At 41.4% G+C, this 25,472-nt stretch overlaps 1 protein-coding gene across 1 annotated transcript; it reads left to right on the top strand.

The window, feature by feature from the left end:
- Positions 1-1,200: 1,200 nt before the first annotated feature.
- LOC118902018 (60S ribosomal protein L4-like) lies at positions 1,201-10,355 on the top strand. The gene is made up of 2 exons (XM_036865880.1): positions 1,201-2,113; positions 10,345-10,355. Exons 1-2 carry the CDS (start codon positions 1,645-1,647, stop codon positions 10,353-10,355), a joined length of 480 nt encoding a protein of 159 aa, XP_036721775.1. The 5' UTR covers positions 1,201-1,644.
- Positions 10,356-25,472: the final 15,117 nt, after the last annotated feature.

The following is a 25,472-nucleotide window of genomic DNA, read 5'->3' as shown; positions in this document are numbered from 1 at the left end:
GGATGAACCTTGAGGATATTATGCTAAGTGAAATGAGCCATTCACAAAAGGACAAATGCTGTATGATTTCACTTATATGAAGTATGTAAAGTAGTCAAACTCATAGAAAAAGAAAATAGAAAGGTGGTTGCCAAGGGCTGGAGAGAGGAGAGAGATGAATGTTTAGTGGATAGACAGTTTCAGTGCCGCAGGATGAAAAAGTTCTAGAGATCCGTAGCACAACAATGTGAATATACTTAACACTACTTAACTCTATGCTTAAAAATGGTTAAGATGGCTTTATAGTTTCTTTCGCTTTGACACTGTGCTAAAGCAGTCTGTTCTTTTCCTATGCATTTAACGGACTATTTAGCCTCTTAAATGTATTCAGAAAGTCAGCACATTATATTAACTTAACTGTATTAAACGGTGTGAATGATCCAGAATACCCCTTCAAAAAAATATTTTACTTAACCATGAACTACAGTTGCAGCTAATTGAAGAATTCCAGTGCTGGGATGGTTTTGTGTTTGTGTGTTTATTATTAGGGTCTTCATCCCAGAAGAATAACAGGAGGATTGACAGCTGCAGAGGAAAAGGCACTACAGTGTTTGGAACAAGTCTAGGGTAGCGAAGAGATGGACAGGGAAACACTTGTAGATGGGGCCAGAACACCTGTACATACTAAAATTCATGCTGAAGTTGATGATGTCTTAACAGAGGCTATTGTGGACCCCTTTTAGGCCATTAAAAAGTAAGAAGAACCTACTGACCTTGTGAAAACTAATAAAGGGAAACCTCATTAAGATGAAGTCAGCCTTTTTCCTGTGGGAGCCGCCGGGTTGAGAGGAGTGTGGCCTTCTCCTCTCCCCGCCACGGCATGTGCTCGTCCACTGATATCAGTGTACTCTGAAAAGGGGGAGTCATCTGGCAAAAATGTCACTTTGCCTGCTGTGTTCAAGGCTCCCATTCGACCAGATATTGTGAACTTTGTTCACACCAACTTACGCAGAAACAACAGACAGCCCTATGCTGTCAGTGAATTAGCAGGTCATCAAACCAGTGCTGAGTCTTGGGGTACTGGCAGAGCTGTGGCTCGAATTCCCAGGGTTCAAGGTGGCGGCACTCACCGTTCTGGCCAGGGTGCTTTTGGAAATATGTGTCGTGGGGGCCGCATGTTTGCAAGAACCAAGACCTGGCGACGTTAGCACCGCAGAGTGAATACAACACAGAAGCGACATGCCATCTGCTCTGCGTTGGCTGCCTCGGCTTTACCAGCGCTGGTCATGTCTAAAGGTCATCGTATAGAGGAAGTTCCTGAACTTCCTTTGGTGGTTGAAGATAAAGTTGAAGGCTACAAGAAGACCAAGGAGGCTGTTTTGCTCCTGAAGAAACTTAAGGCTTGGAATGATATCAAAAAGGTCTACGCTTCGCAGTGAATGAGAGCTGGCAAAGGCAAAATGAGAAACCGTCGCCGTATCCAGCGCAGGGGACCCTGCATCATTTATAATGAGGACAATGGTATCATCAAGGCCTTCAGAAACATCCCTGGAATTACTCTGCTTAATGTAAGCAAACTGAACATTTTGAAACTTGCTCCTGGTGGGCATGTGGGACGTTTCTGCATTTGGACTGAAAGTGCTTTCCGCAAGTTAGAGGAGCTGTATGGCACTTGGCGTAAAGCTGCCTCCCTCGAGTAACTACTACCTCCCCATGCGCAAGATGCTCAATACAGACCTTAGCAGAATCTTGAAAAGCCCAGAGATCCAAAGGGCCCTCCGAGCACCACGCAAGAAGATTCATCGCAGAGTCCTGAAGAAGAATCCACTGAAAAACCTGAGAATCACGTTGAAGCTAAACCCATATGCAAAGACCATGCGCCGGAACACCATTCTTCGCCAGGCCAAGAACCACAAAATCCGGATGGACAGGGCAGCAGCAGCGCTAGAAGTCAAATCAGATGAGAAGGGGATTCCAGGCAAGAAGCCTGCGGTGGGAAAGAAGGGAAAGGAGGCTGTTTGCGTTAGGAAGCTGAAGAAGCCAAAGAAGCCTTTGGTGGGAAAAAAGGCTGCAGTGACCAAGAAACCGGCAGCTGAAAAGAAGCCTGCTAAAAAGAAGCCCAGGGGCTTCCCTGGTGGCGCAGTGGTTGAGAATCTGCCTGCCAATGCAGGGGACACGGGTTCGAGCCCTGGTCTGGGAAGATCCCACATGCCGCGGAGTAACTGGGCCCGTGAGCCACAACTACTGAGCCTGCGCGTCTGGAGCCTGTGCTCCGCAACAAGAGAGGCCGCGATGGTGAGAGGCCCGCGCACCGCGATGAAGAGTGGACCCCCACTCGCCGCAGCTAGAGAAAGCCCTCGCACAGAAACGAAGACCCAACACAGCCAAAAATAAACATAATAAGTAAATAATAAATAAAAATTAAAAAAAAAAAAAAGAAGCCCACAGAAAAGAAACCCACCACAGAGGAAAAGAAGGCTGCTGCATATTTATTTATTCAGTAAAGGTCATAGCATTTTGGACAGCTAATTTTGAATAAAGACCTGACCAAAGACGCAGTGAGAATCATGAAAAAAAAAAAAAAGATGAAGTCAGGAGGCTAGAAGAGAGAGCTCTCAGGCACGTACCATTTGACATCAATACAGATTCCAATGGAAAGAGGTGTACCTCACATTTCTGGCAGGATGTGACACTACTGCTGTCAATAGGGGGAAGAAAGATTTTCTTCTCGCCTGGCAACAGCTCAGCCAACGAAAGAAAGACTCTCAAAACTCAGCTAATGAAAAGCTACTATACTTTGAACTCCCAGTTTCCTCCAATGAACTTTGTGTTTTTATAGCTCCCAAATTTCCCTTCTCTATAAAATAATTTCTTCTCTTTTGTTTTACTGGACTTGCATGGGGTTCACCACGGTTGCATGTCCCCAAGTTGCAATTTTTTGCTGCTCCCTAATAAACCCACTTTACTGGTAAAATAACTGGCTGTTTTACTGTTTTAAGTTAACAAACTCTTCACTGTTGAGATCATGGAGATGAAATGTTAATCTGAGAATGACACAAGCTTAATCAGAGGTCTTGTTTTAGACCATGGGCGTGGCACCCTGATATGAAAAAAACAGAGGAGAAGATGTATACATCTTCATGTGCAGTGTGTCATTAGAATACGAAAGACAGAGTGAATTCTAGACTTTTTTTTTACTAATTGTACTGAAGTGTACACACATATTGCAGGCTATTTTAACCCAATGAACAGGGTATTTTGCTTTAGTTTCAGTGATATAATAAAAAAACATGTTAGATAAGCACATGTTATCTATCTTGTAATTAAAAAGGATAAGATGGTAAATTTTGTTATGTACTTTTTTTACCGTAATTTTTCTAAAAAGGAAATATGTGAAAAAATCAGATTACATCATTGATGTCTTAAAAATATTGTTTAAATATTTTAAAAGAACACTTAAAATGCAAACTACACTTTTGGCAATTCTTTAAAACAACGTAACAGAAAAACAAACTAATAAACCAAACTTGGGCCTGGCTTAGGAGAAAGTTCTCTGTATTGAATATAGATAATAACGGCAGTGGGCTTGGGTACAGACTGAAAGATCTATGTGTGATAGAAAAAGCATACCTCTTTATTCAATAAATAAATAAGTATGTAATATGAGATACTGAGATAAATATAAGGATCACAGTCAAGACAACTGAAATCTTATTATCATTTGCCAGGTATTTCAATTATGTAACAACTATTATTAACAGCACACTATGGACTAGGAGCTGGGGATGAAACTGTGGAACAAGAAGCAGCTTCCTGCCTTGTGAGTGTAAGTCAACATGAAACTGAACCCCAGAGGACGACACGTGACCCTCTCTTGGCAGACCAAGGAAATCCTCCCTGAAGGAATGATGTCTAAACCGAAACTGATGGAGCAGGATAAAATAAGCTGAAAGAAGGTTAGGGGTTAGGGGTGGGAGGAGCAGAAGCAAGGAGAGTGTGTTTTGGGAAACTTAAAGTACTTCGGTGAGACCACGGTTTACACTGAGTGTTTATGGGTGGTGGTGCAGTGACCACAGTGCTAGAGGGCTGGTTAGTGCCAAGAAATGAACTTTGGGAAGTAGCCAAAGCCTCTGTATTAAAAGTTTGGACTTTATCCAGAAAGCAATGAGGGAACCAGTGAAAGGTTTTAAGTGGGACAAGGAGGCAAAAAGGTTTGCTCTTTAGAAGAAAAATCTATACTGTGTTCACTAAATTGGAGGGGGCAGGACTGAAGTCAGGGAGAACAGCTAGGAGGTTGTTGCCAATAAAACATGATGGCATTCGAAGAGCAATGGAAGGAAGGCACAGATTTAAAAGCTACTTAAGAAACTGAATCGACAGGATTTAGTTCATTAGATCTGTGGGATAAGGGAGAAAGGGAGAAGGTCACATCTGACAAGTTTAGGGCCAGAGCAGAGGTCAGCAGAGATGAGTAGGGAGTAGGAGAGGTTAGTGACATCACTGAGATGGGTGACACAAGAGGGGAACAGGTTCTGGGGAGAGAAGAGGAGCCCTGTTTTGAACTTATTTAATTTGAGGCCCTCGTAGAAAATCCGTTAGTTAAATATGTAAATCTGGGGTTTGAAGACTGATTTGATCTAAAGATATAAAAGCTCCATTATAGCATGATCTTGTTACTGAACCAAACCCTTTTCCTCATACACTGGGGCCCTTTTATCGTTAATGTTTAGTTATTAATATTTTAGGTGGGAGAGCTATGAAAACTTACTGTACCCAGGAATGGGTTACCAGTGAAGGCCAGTAGTGTCCCAGTGGGAAATCTACACTCAATAACATTGCATGTAGAGAGGTCCCTCTACCAATGGAGTGGATCACAAGATCTTTTTGGAAAACGCAACCTATGGGGTAAGTTTAGCATTGCTTATACTCTGAGTCTTTTACAATCTCTTCTGATTGTGGTTCCTCTAACTTCTTTTCTATCTCTAAAACAATATCTGTTAGGGTGGCTGCAGGAGAGAGATATTCTTTCCTTTTTTCTAGTGTGCCCTCGCCCCTTCCCCTTCTCTCTCTCCCTTAAAATTAAAAGCAAGAAAGTTCCACAAACAGCCAAATCTAGATTCTGGTTTGCTTTAGACAAGAATATCACTTTACAAAGTCTTAATACAATCCTCTGGAACCAAAGTTATGCTGAAACACACAAGAAAAAAATATAATAAGACAACCAAAGGAAACAACAGAAAGGCCTCCATAGGTCCATGAGGAAAGAAAAAAATTAACTTTTTTGTGCACCTGCTATGTGCTCAGCCCTCTGATATTTTGTTATTTTACTTTGTATTATATTTTGTATTTTGTATTTGTTATTTTATTTTGTATTATATTTTGTTATTTTACTTGATCTCATAGTGTTCCAAGAGGTATTATAATTTCCATTTTTTAATATGGGGAAATAAATTCAGAAAGCATAAGTAACAATAAGTTTGAAACATATAATTGCTTTCTATTTTAGCTCCTCACAAAAATTCTTCTATGTTTTTAGGAGCAAATCTGTAATATCACAACTATCAGGATCACTTTCCCTTCTACACAAATCAACAAAGAAATTTTTACTTTTCAATTTTTAAAATATGAGTTTTCCCATTTAAACTAGTGGTTCTCATTCAGGGGCAGTTTTGTCCCACAGGGACATCTGTCAATGTCTGGAAACATTTTTGGTCATCACAATTTAGGGAGGGGCTGCTGGCATCCAACTGGTAGAGGCCAAGAAGGCTACACCCTCTAATCACAGGAGCCCCACAGCAAAGAATTATCTAGCCCCAAATGCCAATAATGCCAAGGTTGAGAAACCCTGATTTAAACTGCAAACAAAGTTTTTAGATATAAGTTATTCAATGTTACACTCTTCCTTCGGTGTGTGCTTCTGTGTAATTTAATTTAGAATTAATAGGATTTCTTGAGTAGTAACATTTCTTTGTTTTCTGCTTTGGTAATTAAAACAGGGTAAATCTCAGTTTAATTCCATGAGAGCTTGATTCCCAACTATTACACTGTTCAAATTCACCAAAGAGGACAAGGTAATCTATCAGGGGAAGGAGACTAATTGGTTGCAACCAAGCATTTTTAAAGATAGTTGAAGTCAGCTGCTCTTTTAGTGGTTTCCTAGGTCAAGAGTTTAAGTTATGTTAACATCCAAAGCAAATCTGAATGAATGATCAATTATCCAATTTTCCTGCTATATCACCTTCTGTCATCTATAAGAATGACACTTGGTGAGATTGTGTCCTAGGCACTTCCTAAATTACGCCAAAATGTCAAAAACGTTTTATTAGCGTTTGTGACATAATGAAAACACTATCGACACATAGTTTACAAGCAAGAAGATCATTGTAGTGGGCTGACTGGTAGCGCCCCAAAAGATACGCCGACGTCCTCATCTCTGGAATCTGGAACGTGGACTTATTTGATAAAAGGGCCGTTGTAGGTGTAATTAAGGTAAGGATCTCGAAGGGAGAAGACCATATGAAGATGAGGCAAAGACTGGAGTGATGCTGCCACAAGCCAAGGGGTACCTGGAGCCCCCAGAAGCAGGAAGAAGCAAGGAAGGATTCTCCCTCTAGAACCGTCACAGAGAGCACAGCCCCACGGACACTTATTTTGGACCTAGGCTTCCAGAACTGTGAGAATAAACTTCTGTTGTTCTAAGCCACCCAGTTTGTGGTACTTTGTCATAGTATTCTTTGGAAAGAAATATAATGATTTTTCTGCAAACAAGAGTTCAAGAGCATAAACAGTAGTAAAGAAAAAAAGAAAGAATGAAAGGAAGAAAGAAATTTTAAAACTTGTTGAGTAGAGCTTCTATTCTGCAAATATTAAAACAAAGGCAAACAAGAACACCATATCCCATTGGAAATCGCTCAATCCATTGGGAGAAAAATTCTATTAATTTGTCATTTATGTGGTTGTTATTTTTGTAATTTAGTATTAACGAAATATGCTAAATATATGAAGGGCTGCAAAAGACAGGATAGGTGATAGAGAAAGGAGCTGTTAGGACTCTTCTTTGCCAGAATCAAAACAGCCAGATAATAATTGAAAGAGGTGGAGTAATTAAAGTATTTCTCTCAGAGGGAATCAAGGAAGGCTTCACAGAGGAGGTGACATCTAAGCTGGATCTTGAAGCATGAGCAGGAGTTTCCCAGGCAGGCACTAATGTGGAGTCAGGACAGTCAGTATTTCACAGAAAATACAGCATGTGCAAAGGTACAGAGATGGAAATGTATGTCACATACCTCGGAATGATAAGTGGTTCCATGTGGTTGGTCCCTCAAGTGCACCAGTGATATCTGTAAGAAATAAATTGGGAAAAGTAGGTAGGGACTGGATTGAGATTTTTTTTAATGCTTTACCTTGGCACTTGGCCTTATTCCTGTGGACAATGCAAAGCCATTAAGGAGGGGTAGTGCCATGATTAGATATTATCAGACTTATGGCAGATAAGGTAGCAGCCCTTCAACACTGCAACATTGGATGAGGTGCTGAAGATGCTGGGGCCAGTATGGATCTCGGAAGGAGGTCTTAGGTGTGGCCTTTCCCCTGCGTGGGGACTCCTGCCACCTATGTTTGAAGACCCTGAAGCACCGTTGGCTGTGGTCGGAGGAGGAGTAATTAGTTGATGAGGCACGTTGAGGTAAGCATGGTCTTTCTCTCCTAATGGGGGAAATGAGATGCCCATACATGGAAAATAGTTTTGAACTAGTTCAAAGGTTAGATATGAAACACACACATACACACATATATAGTATGAACATATGTAATATTTTTTAAATGTCAATTTGTTTACTTTTCTTCCATGCTTAAAATTTTTCAAAGATCCCCTTACTCTGGCCACTGTTATCACAATTTATTTAAGAATCACCTGGAGAGGCGGTTAAAAATGTAGATTCCTAGGTCCTACACTCTGAAGTAGGGCGCAGAAATTCCTATTTTCAGCAAGTCACCCTGTGGATATGAAGCGAGGGGTATCTGCCCACTGAGTTACAGGGTGGAGCCCAGGCTCCCTAACATGACACTCAGGGCCCTTCATCTCTGGCTTCCGAGCAAGTCTCCAGTCCTGAAATGTATGCACTCTACTCACCAAACTCACCACTTTGTTTTAAACCCACTTGGCTTTTAATCTGGTTCAAGCGTTCCCTCCATCACTCTTCAACATTTATTCCACCCCTTACTGGCAAATGCCCTGTAAGGTGTCTCAGGCCAGGCTCTTCTCAAGATCTTCCTTCCCCCAACGCCACAGTTCCTGAACTTTTATACTTTATCTCCTTGGATTTTATTCAGACCTGCATTCTTGCTAGTCTTATCTTAGGTGCCATTATTTCTTTGTATGCCTCTCTCTTTCGTGAGTCTCTGAAATCCTGACAGGGAGAACTCGTGTAATTTTCATCTTTTTCTGAGCATTGTTCAGCATCCTAGGAGGCATTACTAGGTGCTCAGTGAAAGATTGATGAGCGAGGATTTTGGGGTGGGGGAGGGGTGGACCTGGAGTCAGCAGTGATAAAAGAAATCTCATTTCATTACTGTGGACAGGAGAACCAGAATGGACCTTTTCCTTTCTCTATAAATGGGAGCAATTACATAAAGGAGTCCTGTCTTATGACCTCAAGGAAGAATAAGGACTTCTTATCCTTTAGGTGGAATCCCTTCGGGTAAAACCTCTCGTCAGCGGACCACCTCCCACCCAAAGGCTACTTGCTTATCTTTTCTTAGTGGTTGACATTAACGTCTGGTGCAACAGGGCTTCAGGTTCAGAGTGTCCTTTCCCTACTCTAATTTCCCAATCGCCAACATTCATACCAAATGCTACGGTCTCCGGTCTCCGATACAAATTTCTCAATCCCTGATTTCAATCACTTGTCCTTCTAAACTCTCAGCATTGTTCTTTTCCTTGTTTACTTGCTTCGATAAGGTATCTGCCTCCTAAACTAGATTGCAAAATCGAGGCCTAGGGTCCTATGCTCTTCCCTTCCCAGTTCTCCTCTCCAATGAGGATGGGAGAGGGTAAGAGGAGAGATTACTCTTTCTTCTTAATTTTGCATGTAAGTGCCTGATAAATGTTTGTTGGGGGAAAAAAAATGATAAGCAGTGTTTACTGTTGTATTTCCCTGCTTCCAGCCTCAGGAATGACTTATCATTTTCTCAAGTAGGACTTGTTACTACTGAACCAAACTGTAGAGCACTATCAATATTAATGGTTTCGTCATTACCGTCTTGACTAGAAGCAGTATGGAGATTTACCAAACCAAGGAATGTGTTACCAGCAAGAGCTAGTAGTGAGCCAGTGGAAATCTGTACTTGAAAAAGTGTCAGATGGGGATGATTCCTGCCACAAATGGCCTGGACGACAGGATCTTTGTGAGGAATGACACCATCCACGGTATCAGAACAGTCCACCAGATTAGAACAGTTAACACGTATGGGTCTATGTGAGTATGCATTCTATAGAAATCTGGCTTCCTAAGTCCTAAAGGCCAGGCACACCCTGCTGGGAATTTTATTTATTAGTGCTCTTTAAGCAAAGGTGTGATTTATAGATCTAGATATACAGCCACAAACAACAGCTAACACAAACACATTATACTGAAGAAAGGACAGCTTGGGAATTTGAACACTTGACATCTGGGTTTGGGTCATTCCTTCTGGGTCTCTAAGATCAGGGTGTGTGACAAGATTTCTGAATTAATTTCAAGACCTAACACTGTGTGATTCTAAGTCATCCCTATTTTACTGGGAGATCCATTATGTATGGGTTTCCTTTGTTCTGGCCATGGAAGCGGTACGTATGTTACAGTGGTTCAAGCTTGCCCCTGGATGGCAGGTACCATGGATTTGTGTTCCAGGCTCAGCCACTCACTAACTGTGTGGCCTGAAACAAGTAGTTTAACTTTTCATTTTGTTCATTCATTGTGCTCATACATTGGGAATAATAGTAACCACTTCACAGAATTGCTGTGCAGATAAATATGTTTTGTTTATATAGATTAAATATACATATATCTAGCCCTTGGAACAGTGATTGGCACTGTAAAGTGTTCAATAGATGTTAGCTGTTATTCTAGCAGACTTGATTCCTTAATTCTGTTTTGCTTAAGCTAAACTTAAGCAGTGACATTCCTCAAGTCCATGCCAGTTGCTCTGTGAAAAATGAGGGAATAACACAGAACATGGTCTTAAATTGATTTGAAGAATGTTGTTGCTGTTTTGAAAATATGATCTTTATTCATCACTATAAAGCCATATTGAAGCACCAATTCCTGAATAGGAAAATTAGCTATGTGTCCCTTCATCTTTTTGACTTGTCTATGTCCCTTTCAGAATCCATCTAGGTCTGTGGCTCTTCCCCCAACACACAGAGCCCTGTCTCTATTTTCTGCCTTGCTTTCCTTCTTACCACTTGTACTGTATGGTGTATGAAGTGTATATATATTTCACTTCTTTAACTTGTCAGTTGCTTCCTCCACAAGGTCATGCTTCATTACGGCCAGGAACTTTGTTTTGGACTTTGCTTGGTCCCTCGCACCTAGAACAGTGCTTGGTATCTTACAGGCACTCAATGAATATTTGTTGAATAAATTAAGTCTGGTATATATATCTATGTTTTGAAAATTTCTCTCTGGTGGCTCTTAATTTTACTCATACTATATTGGGAGAAGACCAGGCAACAGTGTGTGAAGAAAATTAACCAAGCCCGTTCCCATGTCACCTCAGGGCCTTTGCGCTTAATGTTCCTGCAGCCGAGAACACTCTTTCTCCAGATAGCATATAGCTGTCTCCGTCACTCTGTTAAAAGCCTTTCTCAGGGAGACTTTCTCAGAGCCCTATGTAAAATAGCATAGCCACTAACTTCCTCCAGACTTTTGCCACCCCAGCACTATCTGTAACCCTTCCTCGATGATTTTTTTCCCACACTATTAATCTCATCCAGCTTATTTATATTTACTTGCTTATTTATTGATGTCTCTCTTCACCATGATGTCAGGAACTAGGCCTATTTCATGTTCTACTAATACTCAGAACAATGTCTGACACTCAATATGTATTTGTTAAATGAGTTAATATACATGTCAGAACATGTAAAAAGGATGGCAGCATTTACATTTTCTTTAAAAAATAATTTACCCCTTATAATAAAAGCGAATCATGCTCACTCAATGAAATTATTATTATTAAAATAAATGAGAAATATCCAAAATCTTATTATACACGTAGAATCACACAAGAGGTAATTTGGTAGCATTTCCTTCACAGCCTTTCATAGGTGTCTATTATGCCCTGCTTTTTTCTTTTTATTCAGTTATAGGCAAATGGTATATATAGTTTTGCATTTGCTTTCCTCCTCCCCTCCCCGCCCCCATTACAGATTATTCTATTATAGTTGTTGCCCATGTGGCTTTTAAAATCAGGATGGTGTATTGCCAATGCAACCTCAAAGCACAATTTAAAAATTCTTTATTTTCTCTGTCTTCTCTGCCATTCCTTCATGAACTTAAATTCTATTTTATCCCTGAACTGCAAGGGAGAGATGACAGTTCTAGAAAAAAGACTGAGAAAGAAGGATTTCCTTCTTTTTCTTCTACCAGGAACTTCTCCCTACAACACCCACCCCCTTCACAGGGCAACACTCATCCTTGGGCTGCCGTGACTTCATGCCTTCCTTGCATCCTTCCAAGATCCGAGAGGGTGTCCCTTGTGCACACTCCCCCTTCAACAAACAGCACTGCTATTTGCTGCCTGCTTGCTCTCTTCCCCTCTAGATTGTAAACTCCCTAGTGGCAGTGATCATGTCTTATGCACCACTGTATGCTCGACGCTTACCACAGGGCCCGGACTGTGGCGCACAGGTGCTTTCTGTTGAACAAATGAATGGAAGACCATGCAGGATCTCATATCCTAGCCTGTCCTTGCTTAAAGTGCTTTCCTCCTCTTCCACACATTAGTCTTGCCCTTTTGATCAGAAGCTCATTGAGGATAAAGAGGAGAATCTTGTCTCTTTGGTACTTAGGACACTGCCTGACTCAGGCGGCGGTGTGGGAATGTATCCAGAAATCCTAAGGAACACATCTTCTTCCTCTTCCTCCACCTTCTCCTCCTTCTCTTTATCATCATCAATATATTCTTTATTGCCCTGGACATACAAACAGGGGTAACAGTGTGGCCCTTCCCTGATAGAGATTATGAATTTAGTCTTAGAAAGAAACACATAACAACAATAAAAAAAGATAAATGACAAGCTAAGGGCCAAATTCATGATGCCAACCCCAGGGTCTCTAGGAAGAACAGATTCTCGGTTTGACTGGTTGGAAACAGCTTCTTGAGACTCGACTGATGTTTAGACCTTAGACAAAGGGAAGGGGGCACAGGGGACCTGGGGAGGTGAGGCCCAGGGCCCAGAGCTGAGCTACATGCTGCTCTCAGGGGCTGGCTCTGTGACCAGCAGGTGCTAAGCGAGCAGCCCAGGCTCAGGTTACACCAGGAGAGGCTTGGGAACCCCTTGGGGAGTGCTTCAGCTCAGCGTGGAACAGCTGAAGGGACAGGAGGAGAGGAGGACTGAGGGGCTCGGTGAGGCAGCTGGAACAGGAGGCCAGGGCCACGCTGACTGCCCGGATTCCCTTAACTGGTGGGAGTGCTCTGTCGCTGTGCAAAACCTAAAGGAAGGATTGCAAGTCTCTCCTGGAGCCCTTGTGGAGGGTTCTGAGCCTCTGAGCCAAGGTCCAGGAGCAAAGGGCCTGTCAGGTGAGACCTGGGCCGTGAAAACCATGATGAGGTACCAGTTTTTCCCAAGAGGCTTGGGGCATGCGCAGTGAACAGTATAATCTGTGGGAGCAGGGGTTGATCTCAGCTTTCCATCATCCATTCCAAGCCTGCTTTCCTAATGACTCAGGTGTGGTGCATGTGGGCGATAACATCCAGAAGCTCTTGTTATTTAAATGTGCTTTCCAGTTTCAGGTCGCATGCATTTTACGTCATGGTTGCTTTTTCAGGGAATCACCTAGTTCTCACTTGACCCTGACATTCTCTTCTCCTGGAGTCTTTCTCCTCTTTTTTTTTTTTTTTAATTCCACACGTTTGTTTGGTTCACTTCCAGTGAATAAGAAGACGGCAGCATCTAGCCTGGCTCAGTTTAGGAAGGTGATGTTCCTGAAGGCTCCTGGCCCAGGACCCTGGAACAAGCCCGCAATCCTGACATTTCTTCCACTTCCTTTTCCTTTTCCTCGCTCCTGCTCTCTGCTGCATTTGTGGAAACAGAATGGAGAGTGATCAAAGACCCTGACTTGCTTCTTATCAGCAGCATCGTGTGCTTGTTTATGTGAGGCTTTTCTTCTTTCTTTCTTGAAAATTCATCATTAAGACCCCTTAGTACTGATTCTGTATGAGCTTAAATTTCATAGCTCTGCCTTTAAATGAATATGTTGTCTTCATCTTTAACAAATGAAAACTGGATGGAAATAAATTTATTGCGGTCAGAGCAAGCACTTCAAAACAAAAAAAGACCCCTTAGTACTGGCTGGAAGAATTTGGGGTAAAGAAAAATTGTTGGAAGGTTGAGAGCTAGGCTCAGGTCTTGTTTATATGCTGTGAATCAGCTTTTGATGAATCCATCTGTTGACATATGTTTTGTTTTGGAGAGCGGTAAATTATGCTCAGACTGAAATAGTCTTTGCCAATAGTTAATTGAGCACAGGTTCACGGCAGGGATTACAATAATTTCACAAGCCTATAGCATATAGGCTAACGTCTCAATAAGCCAATAAAGAAATGACATACTCCTAACAAATGATAGATTAATTACACTATTGTTCCCAGGTAAAGGGAGGGGACAGAAATAAAGTCTGCATTCATATGAGGTGTACATTTTTTAATGAGGTTGGTTTTCGGGAGAGTTGGCTTAACCGACCACAAGCTGGTTTCCAGCAGTGGTGAAACTCAAGTGAAAAGTCCCATGTTGTTAGAGCAGTTGCTAGAGAATGAGGGCACATGGGTGTTGGTGGCCAAGGTGAGCTTCTTCTCAGGCTGCTGCTTGGCTTTGGCCACTGCCAGTAAAAGGGTCACCTTCACCAAGGCAGGAGCTAAAGCACCAAGGTCTTTGGAGACTAGATCAGCAAAGGGTAGCTTTGCCAAGATGGAAACTCTCACGTAGTCCTCACAAACTCTGGGTATTTATAGCCTAAATGTCCCCTCCTCTTAGTTGCTTCATCTGTTTTTATTGATAAGCCTCCAGGGCAGCCCCTTAGCAGCTGAGCCTGAGTGCTTATCAAGAACAGATGAGATGGTGACATCCTGATACAGCTTACTTCACTCTTACAGCAAAACAACTTTACTCCTAAAATCAACTCCTTTTTTTTGTTTTTGTCTTTGCCATAAACAAGGGGATTGAAACCACTTAAGTCATAAACAACTGGATTGAAATCGTTATCAAAACAATACACAACCAAGTTGTTCTGGATGTTTCACCAGCCCTTGAAATTGCCATTAACTAGCTCCGTGTTTCTGGATGTTACTTAACCTCTCTGTGCCTTAGCTCCCGCATCCTGCCTGGGTCGCAGAGGGACACGTGAAGACTTCCTTTGTCCTGTTACTTCTCTGAGTTTCTTCAAACTCGGTAACTTCTTTTCATCCTCTTATCTTGCCCCTGAGATCTAGCTTATCACTGATTTTCCCTTTTACCTTCTTCCTTTCCTTCTAATAGATTTTACTGAATTCCAATCTTCCTCTCATCTCCCCCTTCCCCATCCCTCAATTTATTTCTTCAATGGAGGAAAACTAATTTTAAAGCCAAAACATAACTTAAACAGCTAGTTGGATTTTGCTAACACTCATATGTTTCCAGAGTATACTTTGCAGTTACAGAATATATTTCATGTTTTTCCATATCTGTGGGTTTTTTCTGAGTTCCCTTGTTCTTTTAGCTTTATTTATTCTGATTATTTCAAGTAAGAGGACGCCGTCATAATGATTTGGATTGATCTCTGATGCTTTATACTAGCGTTTCTTACAAATCCTCCCATTGATTTACTAAACTGGTTATCTCTGCTCAATTCCCAGTAGGTGTTGATACTTCATATTGCATACATTTTTATTTGAAAGTGACAGCTGCATTTAATGATTCTAATAACTTTCCCCTTTTGCCTTTTGTAAACAAAGGAATGTTGCTCGCCATTCCAGTTCTATAAGGATCAAGCCATCAGCCAGTCGCTGCAGTCGCTCAGGATAACGCACCCTGAGGGGAATTCAGGTTGGAAAAAAACAGGAAGCATTCTCTTCTTTGGATATACTGGCCTGTGATAGTTAGGATGCATCTCTGCGGAATAATTTCAATGACCCCAAGATTCTTGCATCTTCTCATACAGAGAAAAGCACTAATGTCATTAACTTGAGATGTCTGTTCTTTGTGATCAGCAGTACTCTTCTGATGCTCAATTACAAGTTTTGTGGGGTTTTTTCCCCAGCGAAAAATTCATATATATCCTGGCTCCTTCCTTTCCTCTTCGGAGCAGTTCCTCAGAGCTATCTGAGAGGCTGTCTTCTGGGCTATAGTCCTCAGGAAGATCCCCAAATAAAACTCAACTTGCAACTTTTAGGTTGTGTGTTTTTCTTTCAGTCAACACTTTTTGTTACCCTTGACTTGCTTTGAAATCTTTGATTTGGTCCCTTATATCCAATGACTCCCACTCATTCAGCCCCTGGTGACTAGCCCAGTGAATTTTAGTGGATCGTCTATCAATTCTCTTTCTACCGTAAGGAGACTGGAAAGTGGGGGAATGGCCCGGGCCTGGGTTTTGCCTTACCTTAGCACAGCTGACGTCTGTGTACTTCCCCGCTTTGGTTCCCAGTACTTTTTTTCCCCACCGAGACCCACCATGAGGAGGGCGACCTTGGCCGTCTTACACCTGCTGCTTCTGCTCCAAGGGAGTCCAGTGCCAACCCCAAGTAACTCAGCTCCTCTGGGCCCTGCAAACTCTGCCTTCCCACTCACTGTTCCCTCTGCTAGTCAGCTTACTACCAACTTTAAACATTTCAGTAACACTTGGTATTTATTTCCAAAGTGTTTGAATCAAGTTCACAGGAAATCCCAGGCACAGCCCAGTTTCCTGGTTGCTAGCTTTCTCACTGGCCTTAAGGAAATCTCCATGAATCCCACCTCACCTGGGTCTGGCTCAAATTTTGATTTGTTTCCCACCCCGTTAATTATTTCATTCCTAAAAGAAATGTTTTTTGAGCATCTGTAATGTCTTAGACACAGACTCATTAAACAAAGCCTGCCAGGACCACGTTGGGTGAGTTACAAAGAAAAAGTCTTGGAAGAAGAGAGTGGGGTAAAAAACATTACCGTTGAATCTGTCATCAAAGCTGCAGTAGGGGAAGCTGTGAGGATTTTTTTGCCTTCCAAAGTAAGGCTGTTTGGAGCCCTGAAAAATAATAATAATGAAAAGTAACATTTGCATCTTTTTTTCTAGAGATCAGCATAACAGTTCTTAAGGGGGACAGTATCATGAGGCTTCTTCTCCTCTGCGGAAATGAGTTCAGGGTCATAGTAAGTGGTAAAATCAGGGCTGGAGTCCAAGTCCTAAATTTATTCTGGTTGTTGGTGAGTTCCTGACTCTTGCGTGTGAAAGTCTCTGGCTTTTGGCCTTGGACGGTGAAGGAGAGCTTCAAGCCGGAGCCAGCTGTGATGTAGGTAAAGCTGTTGTGGGAATTTTACTAACGAGCCTCGCCCACTCTTCTTGAGTTTCCTCAGACATCTCACTTGCGTCCCTCCTCTGCCACTCTTAATAGTTTTTAATGAATGGTAGTTCGTCTAAATGAGATGGCAAGGTGAGAGTATCTGGAAACAGAACAAAGTTAAATGTTCTGTTCCAGTACTAGGCAGGAGCACTTCCACAGTGTTCTTTTTAATATCAACAATAATAAGGATAAATTGGACAATGGCAATCAGGTTTGTCACTGGATACAGCAGGACCATAAGAATGGTTTTATGGGAGTGATTCAGAGTGTGTTTGTGCTAGTGAAGTCCAAACCTCTCAGTTATTTCCAAATTTTTTTTCTGAGGAAATTCTCATTCTTGACAAGGGAAATTAGACTGGACAAGTAGCAGGGAAAAGGCATCAGTTCCTTAACTGAGAAGAATTAAGTCTCTCTGTCACACAAGCAATGCAGCAAAGGCTGTACTGTCCTGTATGGTAGCTGCGAGCAGCAGATAACTATATAAATTAAAATAATTAAAATTAAATAAAATTAAAAATGCAAGCACTCAATAGCCACCTGTGACTAATGGCTAAGGTACTGGACAGCGCAGAGAGCATTTCCAGATGGTGGAGAGCCACGGACGTGCCCTCTGCTCCTGTCTCAGAGTGAGGGAGGTGGGAGAGAGACTTACCGTAGACTTTGCTGAAACGTTCGGTCTCTTGCTTGTATTTGCTCGACTGCCTTTTATTTAATGTCTTCTGCATGAAACAATGCCCACAGATTGAGACACACCGGTGGAGAATTCAGTGACGTTTGGGAACAGGATTTCAGTTAGGAATTCACTGAAGAGTCATTTGAACCATTTAGTGAAGAATCCAGGAAAGAACCCACTGAGAAATCCAAAGAGAAGCAGTCAGAACAGCCTCGAGTTAACTCCAGTGAGGAATACAGGTGGAAAGGCAATCCTGATTGAGCATAACTGGGAGCACGACCAACAGCCTGCTTGGGAATCCAATGGATAAGGAGGTGGAAAAAATAACGACAGAAAAACTTACAAGTAAATTCGTCTTTTGAATACTGTTTTAGGAGTCTAGGGCTCTTCCTCTACTTCCAGTAAGATTTTAAGATGTCCTTCATGGGCTTTAGTAGGATTACAGCAGCAGCATTGTGCCCTTGGGGCTCTGGCCTCGGTGATACTCTGCTCTTCAGGAGAGTATCAGAGGACAGGTGGAAATGTGACCTTTATCCTGCTACCTCTTGCAGTCCCAGGATGTGGGGAAGGGCGCCTCTGCCAGCACTGTGGAAACCAAGGCCCTGTACTTCACGGGGCAGGTGGGGGTGACTGGGATCTGTTAAAGCGAAGATGTGATCAGGAGGCTCCAGGATCTGATTTCATTCTCTTGGACCATCTAGTCATAGGGGACCCCAGTGCCACAGCGGACAGATGGGGTCTTATGATCACACCAATATTAATCTCATGAATATTCTGTCCCAGAGAGTTTCTCCCTGTTCTTTCTCAAGCTTTGAAAACCTACGCTGTTCCAGGCCTATGGCTAGGCTCTGGGGAACAGAAAGAGGATTTAGACAGACCTTCTTCTCTAGGTTCTTATAGTCTAACATTCTGTGACTCTATTCCACATGCGCCTGTAGCAAAGTTATTTCTGGAGTGCCGTGACTGGTTTCCCCTCTGATGAGACTCTCTCTAGTAATGGGTCTAACTGCTCCGGCTCCCTTGAAGTGAAACAACTGTATCTTGTTACATGTATTATTCCAGGGACATTTGACCTTGGGATGGAATCAGCCCGTTCTGTACTTTGACAAGTAAGTTTGCTTATTTATTTAAATAGACTCTATTTTTAAAAAAATTTTAAAAATTTCTATTGAATGAAAGATTCTTTAAATGCTATAGTGCTTTACAATTTTCAAAAGTTTCACACACATGATTTCATATAAGGCCATAATAACCCTTTTTTCCCCATTACTCCTGTGTTGCCTCTCCCCACACCCTCTCCCCACTGGTAACCACTAGTTTGTCCTCTACAGCTGTGAGTCTGCATCTTTTCTGTTATATGCAGTAGTTTGTTGTGTTTTTTTAGATTTCCCCTATGAGTGATATCATACAGTATTTGTCTTTCTCTGTAAATAGACTTTATTGTTTAAAGCAGTTTTAGGTTCACAGCAATACTGAGCAAAAGGTACAGAATTTCCCATAACCCCCTACTCCTGCGTATGCATAGCCTGCCCTGTGATCAACACCTCCTACCAGAGCAGTACCTTTGTTATAATTGATGAACCTACATTGACACACCATCATCCAAAGTCCACAGTCTATATTAGGGTTCACTCTTGGTGTTGTACATTCTATGGATTTGGACAAATTTATAATGACACATGTCCACCATTATAGTGTCGTAGAGAGTGGTTTCCTTGCCTTAAAACCCCTCTGGGCTCTGCCTGTGCCTCTCTCCCTTCCCTCTAACCCATGGGTAAGTTTATTTATTTATTTTTTTGGTCTGCAATAACTCTTGAATATCAGACTTTCTAATTTTTAAAAAATACTCCCTCCCACTTCCTCTTCACATAAAGGACAAGGGAAATCAGCCACTAGAAATGAGGAGGGAGAATTATATATTCTTTGACCCTATTACTGAAGTTACCATGTTTTATTTTTCTGTAGCTTGTTTGTCTGAAACTCTCCATCCAAATACAGATTCCAGATAACTAGTCGTGCCTTTCTTTGAGGTGATGGTGGATATCTATCTAATACCAAATTTCTTAGATGCCCATTGCCTCTGAATCCATTTTCTCCGAATCCAGTTTCTACTATGCATTTAGATGTGGAAAACAAGAATTTACTTTTAATGCCTTTGGCACCTCAAAGGGGGCAGAAGAGCTCCTCCCACAGAATTAGATAATGTCCTGTGGTGGAAAGAACACTGGATTTAGAATCAGATTTTAGTCCCAACTTTTCTATGTGCGCTTGGTAGATGATGATGATTGTAGTACTGGCTACAGTATTTTTTTAGTACTTACTAAATATTCAGTACTTACTAAGTATAGGCACTATCCTAATTCTCACACAACCCCATGAGATAGGTATTATTATTCCCATATTACATATGGGAAAACTGAGGCATAGATATGTTAAGGAATTTGCCAAGAGGCGGTGTTGCAACTGGAAGCCAGACAATCTTACCTAATCTTTCTGAACCTCCACTTCCTCCTCACTAAAATGAAGGTATTGGGCCATAAATCGCTGAGTTTATTTCTGTTCTAAAACCCTCCGGGTCTGTCAAGTTTTACAGATGGGCAGCCCACTATGACAAGTGCAGGATGGCTTGGTTTCATGTAGTAATTATAAAAATTAAGGTTGGATGGCCTGGATAGCTGCCTTTATCAGGACTGCAAGAACTTTCCTTTTCACTCCCTGTTATTTAGGTTTTGGTTGCTGTTTTTTAGGGCATGAAGTTGGCATCAATTGAGACAAAGGAGCCAATATCTGTTCCTTAAAAGGAAGCATGGATTGACCGATTTTTCTTACCTCTGAAGAACGAGTATCAAGTCCTGAAGATATTCAATAAAATTGGAATAACACTCAACACAAAGCTGTTGTGATACTCAAATAAGATAATGCGTGGGAACTGTTCTGTAACTTGTCAAATTCTATATAAACGCAGGAGCTATTGGTATTGCCATATAATACTGATTCACAGATCAGAAACTGGGTAGTTTTCCCATCTGATTTCTATGCATGGTGCATTCAGGAAGCTTGAACACACATTCTGCCTGCTCAGATTAGTATCCATGCTGATTAAAGGGTAAGCTACTCCAGCCTTATTTTTGCTTTTCTAGGGTTAAGACAAAACCTCTGTAAACAGACCCCTAGGATGCTTAGTCACTAGCCAGAGTCCCAGGGGCACAACGCTGCTCCATTTTCCATTAAATTTCCCTAACTAGTTAAAAACAGAAAGTGCAGGCAGGGCAAAATTCCTGCAGATTTCATCGAAAATGCGGCTTGCATCGTGACTTTAGAATTCTGCTTGATCCCAGGCTCCTCATCCCTATCCATATCACCCACCTGTATTTTCTTGCATCGAAAAGCAGGATACATTTCAGAATTTCCTGGACTTTTTTCTGGCTTCCTGGATCTTTGGGCTTGTGTTACACACACTCTTCTTGTTTTGGAGCACCCACTGGATCACACAGAAGGGCTGTCATAGGATGGCCCACTGAATTGAGAACAGAGAATATATAAAAAGTTGGTTTGCAAAGGTCAGTTTCTTCATTTATTCGCTTATTCTTTCAATGAGTATTTATTTTATTGATCTCTCACCATATGAAGAACACGGTTGAGGATATAAAAAAAAAAAAAAGGAATTGATTTCTCTGGGCATAGTGGGGCTCTTTGCTGGCCAGGGCGGTTGGAGGAAACACAGCAAGTTTTCCTTATCATTGATATTGAGTAATGCCCACACGAGGCCATCCGGATGAGGCACCTTAATCATAAGTCACAGGGGCCTGGAAGGCAAAATATCTGTCTGGCTCTCCTCCCAGAATTTTCCCCCTGATTAAGATTCCATGGATTCTTGCTGTAGGTCTCAGAAGATATATTTATTGGTTAAACCGTCAAATATGTTTTGGCTTTAAGCAAGAGAACACGCAAGCTTACATGCTCTTGGTAGTGCTTCCAGCTACAGATAGAGAATGAAGATGAACAAGGTGCTTCTCTGATGGGAAGGGCTGCTTTTCATGGAAGCAAAGACTGGAATAAGTTGAGAAAGTACTGATCATAGTTACCTGGAAATGAATTAGAATTTTCCTTGCCTTTCACTATTTCCCACCTTAGGTATAAAATAAATTAGGAAAATGTGCTTGTATTTATTTCCCCGTAACTGATGGTGAAATAAATGCCAATCACGAGACATTTTGGGTTTCAAACAGAAAGGGTGAGGAATTGGATACTTCCTGGTGTTTCAAGAGAAACCTTATTCTGGACGACATGGCTTACGTTCTTCAGAGGCTACTGTCCACTAAGTCTGTTATGATTAGATGAATTCTAGATGTCTTGGTTCCACCTCTTGGCATTGCACTAAAGAGCTGTGACCTTGAACAAGTCACTTACCATCTTGGATTGCTATCTCCTTGGTTAGCACTCAATATTTAACTATTTATGGAGGCAACAATACGCTGGGTGTTCACTTGTAGAAAGATATTAATATGCATTCTGCCAATCTCTCAGAATTGGTATCAGAGTAAATTTGGATTTGAAAGCCCTTTGAAACATTTATACACCTCACGCATCTCAGAACAAAAGGCTATACATCAAAGAAGGAAATCCTTGCCTCATTTAAGACTAGACTTATAATAAGAAAGCCTTTCACTAAATTAATAGCAAAGTGAAGCAAGATCAAACTGGAGATTTTTGTCGTAGCCTGATTTGGTACAAAGAGATGGAAACACAAGGAACCAAACCTGTGTGTTCATGACTCACTTAAAGCAAAATTTCTTTCACTTCCTAGAGTCCTGCCAACATCTAAAATGTCTCCTTAGACATCTTTTCCCTCCTTTCCTTGCATCTCTATGAAGCAGCTAATAGGAGCTATGCAATGTGCTGGGATGCAGATTAGTTTGGGATACTTTGGGTACTCTGACAGTATATCCCACCTCACACTACACTATCAAGGCTTTAAACAGGACAGAGGTTTATTTCTCTGACCTGGTAAGATGGCTGTGTTCTGCAACTTTGAGAAGAATGCAGGATCCTTCCTTTATATCTTCTCTGCCATCCCTACGATGTTGCCCTCATCCAGATGGTTCAAGATGAACCATCACTACACCCACAACCCATACAGCAGAAAGGAGAAAAGTAGAAGTGAAGGATATGCATTTCCCTTTAAGAACAAAACCTAGAGGTTTCAAATACTACTTCTGCTTATATCCTCCGGGAAGTGCAGTCTTCATGTTGGGCTGTCATATGCCCCGTTAAGCATCAGGGATTTTATTACTCTGCGACAGAAGAGAAGAATGCGTATCAGGGGTAAGAAGCAATCTCTGTCTGGGGTGCAAACATGAACAGTTCTTGGTCCTTTCCTAAAAGCTGCTTACTTTAATGGGAGAAAACCAAAGTAAAATAGGTAATTACGCATATTTTTTGCAACTCCGTGCCATCATTTACCCCAACACTTTTACAGTCTAACACTTTCATTCTCTTACTTTCTTTTTTCTCCTTTCCCTCTGCCTATGCTCTTGTCAACTGTTAAAAAACAAAATTCAACCAAGTGAATTTCAAAGATCTTATTGGCTTTATTCAACGATTCATGAATCGGGCAGCATTCAATCTAGCAGATAGAAAAGAGCTCCGAGGACCTGTACAAAATGAAAGGCTTTTTATAGGCAGAAGGAAGCAGGAACAAAAGAGTTATACTGGGCAAAAAAGCAGGTTGGTCATGGCAAGGCTGCTTTCCTTCAGAAGACGGCAAGGGACTTAAAGGCACATTTCTTAGCTAGTGCTGATCAGGAGAATCCTGACTGCCTGGTTTAAGATTCCATTTCCAGGAGAGCTGAAGCTAATTAAGTCTCAGTCTGGTGATGTGGGGATTAGCATAAACGACCTCTTTTGGGGCTTGTTGTTTTGTTTTTTAACACTCTTTACCTAACCCCAAAATAACTGCTCCCCCCCCCAAAAAAAACCCCACCTCACTTTCTCTTGATCTTTTTGCTCCTCTTACTTCCTTAATTTTCTTTATTCTTTTTTTTTAAACTGTAAGGCAATTTTATTTATTTATTTTTATTTTAATTTTTTTATAATAACTTTTTTTTTTTTAACACCTTTATTCTTGACCTGTCTTGGCTGTATTTGATGCTGTTTACTATCTCCTTGAAATACTCTCCTTCCTTGTCTTCTGTGTCCGTGTAACACTCTGGTTTTCTGCTTCTATGTCTCCTTTGCTGGCTTTTCCTCCATTGTCCTAAATAAAAGAACTTCCTAGACCAAGCTCCTTCCTAGTCCTTTCTTTCCCCATCTGTCTTGGAATCATATCTACTGTTTGGTTACAGTCATCACTTCAGAGCAGATGAATAACACATCTCTATGCATAAAGCAAAATCACCATCATAAACCAAAATCTCATGGACTTCAGCCTCATGTTTTCTGCTGCTTATGGGATATTTCCATCAAGATTCTCTTAAAGCAACACAATTTCCACTAGCCAAACTCATCTTGCCCCCACCTGAAAATCCTCTCTTCACCAACCCCTTCTCCTCCTAACACCATTCAGAAACTGGGTCCTGGTTTGACCCCCTGTGTATGTCACTGGAATAATTCACCCTTTACAACTTGGGAGTCTTTTCCCCTCCCTGGACCCTCACTTCTCACGTTGGCCATGTAAACATAACTTGCTGATCATATAGTACTCTTGCTACTCGATGTCTTGCCTGTGCTATTGTGATGCCCCTCTTCTCGTCTTTCCTTTACATTTTTTTTTCACTGCCTGTCTTCATATAATATGAGTCGCATCAGCTTAATCTACTAAAAAGCCTTCAGTAACAGGCTGTTATCTATCAGTGAGTCAAGTCTCTTTGGTCTACTATTCTAAGGTAGGCATTCCACTCCATGGTCTCAAATTCCTATGTTTTCTGCAACATCCCTTTAAGACAAATTAGACTAATTGCTGCTACCTGAATGGGTCCTCTACTCTCCTATCTCTGCTGCTATGTGTATCTACTTGGAGTATTACTTCTTCCTGATAATCCTTCCTGTTTTACCCATCATTTCCCCTGATGAGATCTTATCCATCTTTTAAGATCCAGTTAAAATGTAACATCCTTTATGAAGGTTTCTGAACTATTAGCCACGAATACCTTCAGAGTCAGGGACGGTCTTTATGTCTTTATGTCACTAGTGTCTAGCATAGTTCTTGACTCATTGAGTTGCTCAACAACTGTTGACTTAATGAGCCATCATTAGTTGAGTGTAATCTCTGTCTCCTCTGGATCACCAGAATACCCTGTACTTCTCTTAGGGCTCTTGTCATATTACATCTTTTACTTCATTTATTTGTATCCATAGCTTTGAGCCCTTGGGATAGTAAAGAATTTTGCAAAGAACAGATGATTCATCAGTATAAATTAAATGAATGAACTCTAGGAGGCATTAAAGTAGGGAGGGTGCTGGGTTATTAATCAGAAAATTTGCTCAAATGGTTAAAACTGGCCCTAAGGAGAAAAGGGAACCCTCCTACACTGTTGGTGGGAATGTAAATTGATGTAGCCACTATGGAAAACAGCATGGAGGTTTCTCAAAAAACTGAAAATAGAACTACCATAAGATACAGCAATTCCACTCCTGGGTATATATCCGAAAGAAACAAAAACCCTAATTCAGAAACATACATGCACTCCAATGTTCATAGCAGCATTATTTACAATTGCCAAGATACAGAAGCAACAGATAAATGGATAAAGAAGTTGTGGTATATGTATATAAAGTGGAATACTACTCAGCAATAAAAAAGAATGAAATTTTGCTATTTGCAGTAACACGGATGGACTTGGAGAGCATTATGCTAAGTGAAATAAGTGAGACAGAGAAAGACATATACTGTATGATGTCACTTAGATGTGGCATCTAAAAAATACAATAAACTAGTGAATATAACAGAAAAGAAGTAGACTCGAAGATGTAGAGAACAAACTAGTAGTTACCAGTGGGGAGAGGGAAGAGGAGAGGGACAATATAGGAGTAGAGGGGGGGAGAAAGG

Source organism: Balaenoptera musculus, chromosome 10, assembly GCF_009873245.2.
Source record: "Balaenoptera musculus isolate JJ_BM4_2016_0621 chromosome 10, mBalMus1.pri.v3, whole genome shotgun sequence".
In the NCBI taxonomy this organism is placed as follows: Eukaryota; Metazoa; Chordata; class Mammalia; order Artiodactyla; family Balaenopteridae; genus Balaenoptera; species Balaenoptera musculus.
This window is presented reverse-complemented; position numbering and strand designations above follow the sequence as displayed.

What these genes read in the sequence shown, in the direction of transcription:
- LOC118902018 (XM_036865880.1), top strand. Translation starts at nt 1,645, where the DNA reads ATGGCACTTGGCGTAAAGCTGCCTCCCTCGAGTAACTACTACCTCCCC.